Source organism: Haematobia irritans, chromosome 4 (assembly GCF_050003625.1).
Source record: "Haematobia irritans isolate KBUSLIRL chromosome 4, ASM5000362v1, whole genome shotgun sequence".
In the NCBI taxonomy this organism is placed as follows: Eukaryota; Metazoa; Arthropoda; class Insecta; order Diptera; family Muscidae; genus Haematobia; species Haematobia irritans.
In genome coordinates, this window is record NC_134400.1 from 88,023,092 (window position 1) to 88,036,449 (window position 13,358).

A 13,358-nucleotide genomic window follows, 5' to 3' on the forward strand; every position below is an offset into this window, starting at 1 on the left:
ATTCTCTTAGAGGCTCAGCAAGCCAAATCGGGGGATTGGTTTATATGGGGGCTATATATAATTATGGACCGATGTGGACCAATTTTTGCATGGTTGTTAGGGACCACATACTAACACCATGTACCAAATTTCAGCCGGATCAGATGAAATTTGCTTCTATTAGAGGCTCCGCAAACCAAATAGGGGGATCGGTTTATATGGGGGCTATATATAATTATGGACCGATGTGAACCAATTTTTGCATGGTTGTTAGAGAGATGTGTTACAAACGGAATGACAAAGTTAATATACCACCCATCCTATGGTGGAGGGTATAAAAATTAATAATATAAATTATTTTTATACCCTCCATCATAGGATGGGGGTATATTAACTTTGTCATTCCGTTTGTAACACATCGAAATATTGCTCTAAGACCCCATAAAGTATATATATTCTGGGTCGTGGTGAAATTCTGAGTCGATCTAAGCATGTCCGTCCGTCCGTCCGTCTGTTGAAATCACGCTAACTTCCGAACGAAACAAGCTATCGACTTGAAACTTGGCACAAGTAGTTGCTATTGATGTAGGTCGGACGGTATTGCAAATGGGCCATATCGGTCCACTTTTACGTATAGCCCCCATATAAAGGGGCCCTCAGATTTGGCTTGTGGAGCCTCTAACAGAAGCATATTTCATCCGATCCGGATGAAATTTGGTACATGGTGTTGGTATATGGTCTCTAACAACCATGCAAAAATTGGTCCACATCGGTCCATAATTATATATAGCCCCCATATAAACCGATCCCCAGATTTGGCTTGCGGAGCCTAAAAGAGAAGCAAATTTCATCCGATCCGGCTGAAATTTGGTACATGGTGTTGGTATATTGTCTCTAACAACCATGCAAAAATTGGTTCACATCGGTTCATAATTATATATAGCCCCGATATAAACCGATCCCCAGATTTGGCTTGCGGAGCCTCAAAGAGAAGAAAATTTCGTCCGATCCGGCTGAAATTTGGTACATGATGTTGGTATATGGTCTCTAACAACCATGGACAAATTGGTCCATATCGGTCTTTAATTATATATAGCCCCCATATAAACCGATCCCCAGATTTGGCTTGCGGAGCCTCAAAGAGAAGTAAATTTCATCCGATCCGGCTGAAATTTGGTACATGATGTTGGTATATGGTCTCTAACAACCATGCAAAAATTGGTCCACATCGGTCCATATTTATATATAGACCCCATATAAACCGATCTCCAGATTTGGCTTGCGAAGCCTCAAAGAGGAGCAAATTGCATCCGATCCGGCTGAAATTTGGTACATGGTATTGGTATATGGTTTCTAACAACCGTGCAAAAATTGGTCCACATCGGTCGATAATTATATATGGCGCCCATATAAAGCGATCCCCAGATTTGGGTTGCGGAGCCTCAAAGAGAAGCAAATTTCATCCGATCCGCCTGAAATTTGGTACATGATATTGGTATATGGTCTCTAACAACCATGCAAAAATTGGTCCACATCCGTTCATAATTATATATAGCCCCCATATAAACCGATCCCCAGATTTGGCTTGCGAAGTCTCCAAGAGAAGCAAATTTCATCCAATCCGGTTGTAATTTGGAACATGGTGTTAGTATATGATCATTAACAACCGGGCCAGAATTGGTCCATATCGGTCCATAATTATATATAGCCCCCATATAAAACATTCTCCAGATTTGACCTCCGGAGCCTCTTGGAGGAGCAAACTTCATCCGATCCGGTTCAAATTAGGAACGTGGTGTTAGTATATGGTCGCTAACAACCATACCAAAATTGGTCCAATCACACAAAAATTGGTCCATATCGGTTCATAATCATGGTTGCCACTACACCCTCACAAAAAATCGCTTCTGTAACATATACTCCCAAACATATTTTACTTCAAGCATATACATTTTTGGGTATTGCCCAAACATTTATATGTTTGATCTCTTCCAATATATAATATGTTTGAAAGCATATTGGTCTAAACAATATATGTTTGGGTAGTCTAAGTTCCAAACATTTTGTATTTTTGCATCCAAATTCAATAATGTTGTCTTCCAAAAAACAATATGTTATTATGTGAACATATAATATGTTTGGAAGCATTTTGCACCCAAAAATATTATATGCTTAAAAAAATTCTCCCAAACAATATTGTGCTCAAAATTTTATTTATTTATTTATATATTTACAATCATAATGAATTATGAAAATAAACAGGTAATATAGGTGCTAACAACATAGGTTTTCGACCTGAATGCTCAAAATTTTGTTTCTGCCCAATTGTATATTCCCCCACATCTTTCTCACTCCCACGAGATTTTTTAGTTCTTAGCACATTTTTCTATAATACAAACATTGTAGAAGAAGTTATTCAATTGTATGATTTTTTTTATTATAATTTTACCTTTTGCCGGACGGGGATTCGAACAGCGGACCACACAGTTTTTAAGGATCAAAGAAGTAGCTGATCAATTGCCCAAGGAAAAATAAAATGTTAATTTTGTAATAACAAGCAACAACCACCAACTTAATTCAATATCGCTCCCTGTTAAATAGCGCTCCAAGCTACTAAACACATATATGTTTATAGGCTATTTCTAAATTAATATATGTTTGCATCCAAGCATATTATATTTACAAACATTTTATGTCCCAAACATAATATGTTCTAACATATTAACATATATGTCCCAAACATGTTATGCTAGTTTATGAACATTATATGCTTGCACTCAAAAATATTGTGTTTAAAAATTTGTGTTCCAAACATATAATGTTTCTAGCCAAACATATGAAATACAGTCTTTTTCATCCATGTAGAGCCAAAAATAATCTACCAAAATTTTATTTCTATAGAAAATTTTGTCAAAATTATATTTCTATAGAAAATTTTGTCAAAATTTTATTTCTAGAGAAAATTTTGTTCAAATTTTATTCGGTTCATAATAAAATTTTCATCATTGTCAAAATTTTATTTCTATAGAAAATTTTATCAAAATTTTATTTCTATAGAAAACTTTGTTCAAATTTTATTCGGTTCATAATCAGGTTGCCACTCGAGCCAAAAATAACCTACCAAGATTTTATTTCTATAGAAAATTTTGTCAAAAGTTTATTTCTATAGAAAATTTTGTGAAAATTTTATTTCTATAGAAAATTTTGTTAAAATTTTATTTCTGTAGAAAATTTTGTCAAAATTTTATATCTACTTTGTCAAACTGACTTATATACGTATTGGATCGATCTTTTTTGATTTAATATATACCACGTATGGACTTACATACAATTTAAAAGATGGTGTTAGGAGGTTTTAAGATACCTTGCCATCGGCAAGCGTTACCGCAACTTAAGTAATTCGATTGTGGATGGCAGGGTTTAGATGAAGTTTCTACGCAATCCATGATGGAGGGTACATAAGCTTTGGCCTGGCCGAACTTACGGCCGTATATACTTGTTTTAATTTATACTATCATTTCTGTGATTGAAAACATTGGTTCAATTAATTTCGTGAATCAGAAAAAAATTTTTTTGTGTGCAGCGACAAGCTTCAGAGAACAAACGAGGGCCTTCGTCTTACCTCCGGCAGCCCATGCAAATATTCCAGCAGCCTAAGGTGGGCAGACGTAATATTTATGGTGTCCAGCATACGGGTGAACAAACTGTCAGATGTATAAAGCTTTCTCCCTACCCGGGAAAAAATAAATGAATTTAAATTAAAATAAATTAATTTCATTTAATTATACCCACCACCATAGAATGGTGACGGGGGTATAATAAGTTTGTCATTCCGTTTGTAACAACGCGAAATATCGATTTCCGACTATATAAAGTATATATATTCTTGATCAGGGAGAAATTCTAAGACGATATAACGATGTCCGTCTGTCTGTCTGTTGTAATCACGCTACAGTCTTCAATAATGAAGCAATCGTGCTGAAATTTTACACAAACTCGTCTTTTGTCTGCAGGCAGGTCAAGTTCGAAGATGGGCTATATCGGTCCAGGTTTTGATATAGTCTCCATATAAACCGACCTCCCGATTCGGGGTCTTGGGCTTATAGAAATCGTAATTTTTATCCAATTTGCCTGAAATTTGAAATCTAGAGGTATTTTATGACCATAAAGATTTGTGCCAAAAATGCTGAGTATCGGTCCATGTTTTGGTATAGCCCCCACATAGACCGATTCCCGATTTTACTTCTTGGGCTTATAGAAACCGCAGTTTGTATTCAATTTACCTGAAATTGGAAATCTAGAGGTCTTGTAGGACCACAAATACGTGTGCCAAAAATTGTGAGTATCGGTCCATATTTTGGTATAGCCCCCATATAAACCGATCTCCCGATTTTACTTCTTGGGCTTATAGAAGCCGCAGTTTGTATTCAATTTACCTGAAATTGGAAATCTAGAGGTATTGTAGGACCACAAACACGTGTGCCAGAAATTGTGAGTATCGGTCCATGTTTTGGTATGGTCCCCATATAAAACGACCTCCCAATTTGGGTTCTTGGGCTTATAGAAACCGTAGTTTTTATCCAATTTGTCTGAAATTGGAAATCTAGAGGTATTTTAGGACCATAAAGAGGTGTGCCGGAAATGGTGAGTATCGGTCCATATTTTGGTGTAGCCCCCATAGAGACCGATTTCCCGATTTTACTTCTTGGGCTTCTAGATTCCGAAGTTTTTATCCTATTTTCCTGAAATTGGAAATCTAGAGGTATTTTCGGGTCATAAAGAGGTGTGCCGAAAACGGTGAGTATATGTCCATATTTTAGTATAGCCACCATAAAAACGATCTCCCGATTTAACTCCTTGGGTTTCTAGAAACCGTAGTTTTTATCTGATTTGCCTGAAATTGTAAATATTCTGGTATTTTAGGCTAACAAAAACGCGTGTAGAAGGCGCACTGATCATGAAAATTGCTTGAAACTCAATGTAAAATTTCCAGGTTTTACTTCTACGGATTTAAGATTTCAAATCAAGACGTTATTTTATAATTTTCTTGCACACTTACAAGAGATGTTAATGATTCCTCTAAAACTCAAACAGAAATGGTTCTTATAAATCCAGAATCTGATATAGTCCTCATAGGTGAAATCTTTAAATTTATCTTAGGGATGTGTCCTCAAGCCCTCCTGAAATTTCAAAGGAAACCCTAATATTTGGTTCATGGTGGTGGGTATTTAAGATTCGGCCCGGCCGAACTTAGTGCTGTATATACTTGTTTTATGTAATTTAAATAAATTGAATGACATTAATTTAATGATATTTTAGTAAATAAATTCAATTTCATTGAAAGAAAAAGTTAATGTGAACTGTTGTCTAAATGGTGACTAGGATTATTCATAAATATATATTTTTTTGTTTTCCCACAAATCTCGAGCTAAAAATAATTGCAATTATTTTTCCTTTTGGTCATTGAAACTCGAAATTTGTTTATTAACCAAAAGAATAACACCACGAAAAAGATTAAACAATACTGCCAATCGATATGTCCAAAATGGCTAGTCCTGAATTTCGATATCTGTCAGCAGACATGCCTAACTCGTGTACGATAATGTCTGACGCTAATGTGTCTGTGGCATTTAAGAAGATCACCGTTTTATATGCCATCGTTTATATTTTTCTCTGGTTGTTTATTTTCGTAGCATCGCATCGCATTGTTTTGTTTATTGTTCAAATTGTTTTAAATCGCAATAAACAAATTGATGGCTCACACAAAACAAACAACAATTTTCGGTGTTTTATTCGTTGTCAATTCGTTGAACTGTCTTGGGAGGCGTTAGCACTAATTTTGCCTTTTCAGAATATCAAATATTCAGACCTAATTTCAGACAGTATAATGACATTTTCGATGATGTCTGATGTTTGACAGTGACATTGATTTCCCTGACTGAGACATACAAACAGCAGAGATGACCAAGTGCTGCTAATTTGCATTTCAAAGAGGCAAAGTGGTCAGTGATTGCAAATTTATACACCCTCAACTAGTCAATTGAGTGCACTCAATTGTGGTGTTGCTCCATGAATTTTGAAAACTGTCTCATCCATTCCATCCATTGAAATGGAGAGGCCTTTGGCAAGCGTGACAATGTTGCTATCTTCATTAGTATTCCGGTATGCATATCAAACATGGTCAGGTTTACAACACAAAAAGCGCCCCCAATCGCACAGTGGTGTTTCATAAACACAAACCTCATTCTTGCGTTGTTATACCTTTTACGAGCTTAGGGGGAGGAACTGCACACAAACAAATAATTCATTTATAGTGTTCACAAAAATTTTACAATGATAGAGTTTATAAAGGCTATGAATGTGTACATAAAATGTATGAAATAGTTTATATTATAAATGTAATATACAGTGAAACCTCTAAAAATTGGACACTCTGAAAAGCGAACATCTCTCAAAAGTGGACAACTTTGGTGAGACGTATGCTATATTAACACATTAAAACTAATCTCTCATAAGGTTGTGCCTGTGGGTGTCCAATTTTGAGAGGTTTCACTGTACATTCCTATCGACTCTGAACAAATATCTTATTTTACATAATCTCAGCAAAAAAAAAAAAACAAAAATTGGAAGTTGCTCTACAAACGTTTCTTTAAAAGTGCATCCCGAAATCCCACATCGATGTTTTCAACTTTCAATGCAGTCCTTTTGGACAAGTATTAGAAAGTACTAAATTAGGCTATTTTAAGTGAAAATTTACGTTTTTTTTTCACAAAAACAAAAATAGAAAAATCAATAAAAACAATAATAAACAAAATTAAATTTCATGCCCGCTGGGATTTGAACCTGTGCCGTTCCATGGAAGTTCTTTTGATAAGATTTTGCAAATTCCGATAATTGTTAAGTTTTTGTTGATTTTTAATGGAAGAAAATTATATTTTTACAAAAACATCTGCTGAAAATAACAAAATAAAAACGATGAATAACATAGAAAACAAACATTTTTTCGAAAAATATTTGATAGAAAAAATTAAGAACATCTCAAGAAGTAGTTAGAATGTCATGCCATGGTGTCATATTAGGTTCATATTAAAACCATTTGAATAGACGTTTTGATGCATCGTTTTCAATGGCGTTTGTGGCTGAGTGTGCTGGAGCATTCTGTTATGGTGCAAACAAACCCAGGTTCAACCCCCGGTAGAAGAAGTTTTTCAATGTGTAAAAATTAGATAAGAAAATAAAAGTTTTACAAAAAATACTGATAAAAATAAAAAGGTACTCCGAGCTGGACTCTGGACTAAAACCTAAAGATATAAAAAGTGAAAAAAATTTTGTTTCATATTTTTTTGTTTTAATTTCTTCATCCAAATGAACTTCTAAGGCACAACTTCTAAAGCAATGCAAAGGATCCAGGTTAGGTTAGGTTATGTGGCAGCCCGATGTATCAGGCTCACTTAGCCTATTCAGTCCATTGTGATACCACAGTGGTGAACTTCTCTCTTATCACTGAGTGCTGCCCGATTCCATGTTAAGCTCAATGACAAGGGACCTCCTTTTTATAGCCGAGTCCGAACGGCGTTCCACATTGCAGTGAAACCACTTAGAGAAGCTTTGAAACCCTCAGAAATGTCACCAGCATTACTGAGGTGGGATAATCCACCGCTGAAAAACTTTTTGGTGTTCGGTCGTAGCAGGAATCGAACCCACGACCTTGTGTATGCAAGGCGGGCATGCTAACCATTGCACCACGGTGGCTCCAGGTATAGAGTATCCAGAAATAGAGTAAAATTGGAGATGATCCAAGTTTGCACCACTTTACAAATTGCATACACAACTACGTTTTTGGAAGCTCTTTTTTTGCTGGGATATTTATTAAAAAGTCATACATTTTAGAATTTCACCCTTCCAACTTCGGTCAAGGGGATATTGAAACCGGATATTAAAACATCACATACCATATATTAATTTCATATCCTCCCCACTTTCCCTATAAATTCCAAGCAAATAGAAAAATTTTCACTATTAAAAAGGATATTTAGTTCATCTTACCTTAAATTAAGCACTCTTTTAATTAAATCAATGACAAGTGACCTCCTTCTTATAGCCGAGTCCGAACGGCGTTCCACATTGCAGTGAAACCACTTCGAGAAGCTTTGAAACACTCAGAAATGTCAGCAGCATTACTGAGGTGGAATAATCCACCGCTGAAAAACTTTTTGGTGTTCGGTCGAAGCTGGAATCGAACCCAAGACCTTGTTTATGCAAGGTGGGCATGCTAACCATTGCACCACGGTGGCTCCCAAGTTTAGTGGAACTTTTCCTTATAAATTTAAAGTAAATTTGAGAAGTTTAGATGTTGCTCTATTCTTTTAAAAACGGAACGTTCACTTCCCCAGTCAAATATCAAAACATGTAATGTTACAAAATGTCGGGCAAGGAGAAGTCCCTCTCCCCGGTTAAATATCGAAAAAGGTAGGGATCTTTTTTCTAGTGATTACCCCCAACGTTCCCTGAAAATTTCAAGAAAAAAGAGGGAATTTTTCTTTATTTTCTTTATTTTTTTCCAAATGTCGGAAAAAGGTGGCAAAATATCAAAAAATAAAAAAGCGGATCTCTTTATAGAACCTAATATAAATACAACAATCGGATAAAATACGATTTCGAAATGAGCAAGAGTTCAATCTTTAGTTGCAAATATTTTGCATTGTGAATAGATTTTAGAAAGTGAAACAATTTCGGCCTTTTAATATTTTTAATTTTTTGACTACGGCAACCCTACAATAAAACTGAGCTTTGACCGATGAAAATAATTGTGAGAGCATTAATGGAGATGTCTAAGCTAGCGTTTGTTGTTGTTGTTTTCAAATGACAACACAACGCAGACAAACGAAAGCAATAGCAACAGCTTAGACTTTGTCTTTATGGCTAAAAAAATTGCAGTTAAAAACTCTGATTATAATATCGAAAATACATCGGCCTTACGCTTGTGGTTAGTTGATATTTGTGCGGCCGGTTATTAACATCGATTGTCTGAGAAACCCCTAATACTTATTTGTCTAACTTCGTATTCAAATAAAATTAAGAAATTTGCAATAAAAAATAAATAAAAACAAAATTAAATGGCCTTAACACAATCATTGTAATTTCAAATTACCTGAAATCCCCTTGAAATTGTTGTTATCCATGTTTTGACTTTCGCAATTGCGTTATATCTGTAAAAAATAATAATTGTAAAGGGAGCAGAGAGTACAAGCAATCAAAAGAGAACGAGTGTGAGAGAACCTTAAATAAAAAGAGGGCATGCATTCAAAAAAAGATCGGAATTAAATTCTTATCTTATCAGCTCTTCAGTGTATTGAACCTGAGAGAATTTGTATTTAACTCTTATATTAGCCTCATTGTTGACATTGCATTCGTTACTCATCGAGAACGTACGTAGATATTGTATTGATGAACTATAGAGTGGTGTCATTTGCCAATGCACAGTGACTCAAAGCAATATACTTAATGACAATTCCTTATAGGAATGGTCTATTCGAAAGATCGATGCCAAGCCAGTTAAAAAAGTTTATTGGGTTTTTTTGCTAAAATTGGGGATATTTTTTATTTGACGGGTACTAGATTTCTGTGTTGGGGATTCCGACGATTGACGATTTCTTTGAAAACGGCACAGTATAATAAACTAACATGAAATTTCTACATTATTAAAACATAAGCACAGCGAATCGTCAAAATGCAAAATAAAAGTGAATCATTTAATTTTGTAACGGGCATAGCATTTTATTTTGATTTAGAAATTTACTCAGCTTGGCTAAGACATTTCTACAATTGCTACATCATTTTGTGAGGACGCTGGCCTAAATGTTGCCCTCTTATCAGTGGGCAATATATCCCATAAATGCAGAAATGATGAAAATGGATCACCTTCATATTAATCTATCACCCAATGTTATTACTTGCGTATTTAGAAATTAATTTTCGTTCATAAACACATGGTAACCGAATTCCCATTTTGATATCTCAAGCATTTGGAAGATGATCACCGGTCTCCTGGTGTTTTGTTTCGAACACAGAAAAAAATTCACAAAATTTTTTGCAGTCTTAATTGAGTTTTAAAAAATATTCTATTAAAAATTTAATTGACTCAACAATGTTTTTAATTGAAACAAAAATTAATAGTATCAATTAATTTTGAATTAGATCAATTAATTTTTTATTTAAATTGGGTATTTTTGGAACGAAAATGTCATAACTTGGGGACAAGGTCCAGAAAAATACTGGCGACACTGATGTTGGAATTAATGGTCTTAATTCAAGCCGATTTTCAATATGTGTTGCATACGTTCTCGTATATATTCAGTTCTGTCACTGCGGCGTAGATTTCGATCAAATCTGGCCTTCACTTATGGGATAATTTCTGATGTTATTATCGTTTTGTTTTCGTCCACTATTTGGATGCGATACAGCATTGCCAGTATCACGGTAATAATCAATGGTACGAGAAACGAAAAATTTATTCACATTTAACTACCCAACAAAAAAGCCACTGTCTGTCTACGCTTTGACCGGTTTTATACACTTTTATTTACTTATACTTTCTACTTTGACGTAAAATTCAATTCTCTACGTACCAAAAAATAATTTTTGGCTTGGTTTAGCTAAACAAAAATTGCTAATTTTTCCGGATATCCTACAAAAACTTGCCTTGAAACACTGTGCATTGCAGCTATCATATGATTTCTGAAACCGAAACATTGAAGTTATGCACGTCAAACCCTGTTTGTCACACACAAAAAAATGATTTGTTCTTATCTCTAAACCGAAGCAGGGGACAGAATTTTGTGATGCCGCAATATAATTATTTCGTCTTTGTTACTCAAAACAAATTTAAACCCGGTCTTTGAAATTCTCTTATGCCGTCAGTGTGTATTTTAAACCTGCTACGAGTTGAAGTGAAAGTGATCAGAAATTTTAGTTTTACCTCCAAGTGTTTGTGCAAAGAAAAAATTTAATGAATCAGTGCAATAAAATTGAAGTGCAAAGTATCGCCAAATAGGAAATGCGATCGAATCCAAATAAATTTGCCATAGACCAGCCACCATTCCAAATCTCATCAAACCATTTGTTTTACAATACGAGTAGTGAACCACCTACCGAAGATATGAATTGTGTAATGAATGTAAATCGCAATGAGTACCAAGTGCAACCGATCCTCATACGTAAACAACCAAAATTTCCCACGCGTGAACGTCATTTGGCCATAAGGCGAAAAAAATCATCCGGGACGAATATGAACTTAAACTGCTGTAATGGTAATAACCCAAATTGCTCTACAGGTGTTGATGACCCAAAGTGTGAAAAGTAAGTAACGGATCTGTAAACTTATGAATTAAGAAGCTATTATCACATGTTGTAAGTTTCCAAATCGAAAAAAATATATTCGAGTATGCAGTATGTGGACAGACAAATTCACAAACAAAAAACACAAATAAGAAAAGTCTAAAGTCGGGCCGACTATATTATAACCTGCACCACTTTTAGATACCTATAGAAAAAAATTACGTTCCAAAATCGTGAACGGACGGTAACAAAATGAAACGGAAACGGCCACGAAATATCAAAATGGAATGTTCACGGTTTCGTCCAAGGATCAGTTTTGAAACGTGTACGCCGTTCATGATTTTTTTTATGGGTGTATATGGATATAAATCTTTACCGTTTTTATACCCTCCATCATAGGATGGGGGTATATTAACTTTGTAATTCCGTTTGTAACACATCGAAATATTGGTCTAAGACCCCATAAAGTATATATAATCTGGGTCGTGGTGAAATTCTGAGTCGATCTAAGCATGTCCGTCCGTCCGTCTGTTGAAATCACGCTAACTTCCGAACGAAACAAGCTTGGCACAAGTAGTTGTTATCGATGTAGGTCGGATGGTATTGAAAATGGGCCATATCGGTCCACTTTTGCGTATAGCCCCCATATAAAGGGACCCTCAGATTTGGCTTGTGGAGCCTCTAACTGAACCATATTTCATCCGATCCGGCTGAAATTTGGTATATGGTGTTGGTATATGGTCTCTAACAACCATACAAAAATTGGTCCACATCGGTCCATAATTATATATAGCCCCCATATAAACCGATCCCCAGATTTGGCTTGCGGAGCCTCAAAGATAAGCAAATTTCATCCGATCTGGCTGAAATTTGGTACATGATGTTGGTATATGGTCTCTAACAACCATGCAAAAATTGGTCCACATCGGTCCATAATTATATATAGCCCCCATATAAACCGATCCCCAGATTTGGCTTGCGGAGCCTCAAAGATAATCAAATTTCATCCGATCCGGCTGAAATTTGGTACATGATGTTGGTATATGGTCTCTAACAACCATGCAAAAATTGGTCCATATCGGTCCTTAATTATATATAGCCCCCATATAAACCGATCCCCAGATTTGGCTTGTGGAGCCTCTAAGAGAAGCATATTTCATCCGATCCGGCTGAAATTTGGTACATGGTGTTGGTATATGGTCTCTAACAATCATGCAAAAATTGGTCCACATCGGTCCATAATTATATATAGCCCCCACATAAACCAATCCCCAGATTTGGCTTGCGAAGTCTCCAAGAGAAGCAAATTTCATCCAATCCGGTTGTAATTTTGAACATGGTGTTAGTATATGATCTTTAACAACCGTGCCAGAATTGGTCCATATCGGAGCCTCTTGGAGGAGCAAAATTCATCCGATCCGTTTCAAATTAGGAACGTGGTGTTAGTATATGGTCGCTAACAACCATACCAAAATTGGTCCAATCACACAAATTGGTCCATATCGGTTCATAATCATGGTTGCCACTAGAGCCAAAAATAATCTACCAAAATTTTATTTATATAGAAAATTTTGTCAAAATTTTATTTCTAGAGAAAATTTTGTTAAAATTTTATTCGGTTCATAATAAAATTTTCATAATTGTCAAGATTTTATTTCTATAGAAAATTTTGTCAAAATTTTATTTCTATAGAAAATTTTGTCAAAATTTTATTTCTATAGAAAATTTTGTTCAAATTTTATTTGGTTCATAATCATGGTTGCCACTCGAGCCACAAATAATCTACCAAGATTTTATTTCTATAGAATATTTTGTCAAAAGTTTATTTCTATAGAAAATTTTGTTAAAATTTAATTTCTGTAGAAATTTTTGTCAAAATTTGCTTTCTATAGAAAATTTTGTCAAAATTTTTATTTCTATAGAAAATTTTGTGTAAATTTTATTTCTATAGAAAATTTTGTTAAAATTTTATTTCTGTAGAAAATTCTGTCAAAATTTTATGTCTACTTTGTCAAACTGAATTATATACGTATTGGATCGAT

The 13,358-nt window shown here is 34.9% G+C and overlaps 1 protein-coding gene across 2 annotated transcripts in view; it reads left to right on the forward strand.

Annotated features, from left to right (window-relative positions):
• Positions 1–13,358, forward strand: part of Lmpt (four and a half LIM domains protein limpet) — a 539,983-nt gene that overhangs the window by 194,775 nt on the left and 331,850 nt on the right. The window contains exon 1 of one of the 2 annotated variants that reach the window (XM_075308101.1): positions 10,930–11,337. The exons of the other annotated variant lie outside the window; for it this stretch is intronic. Within the exon in view, the coding sequence (XP_075164216.1) occupies positions 11,036–11,337 (302 nt within the window). The 5' untranslated portion in view covers positions 10,930–11,035. Of the gene's footprint in view, positions 1–10,929; positions 11,338–13,358 lie in introns of those variants that run through there. 2 annotated transcript variants of the gene reach the window in all.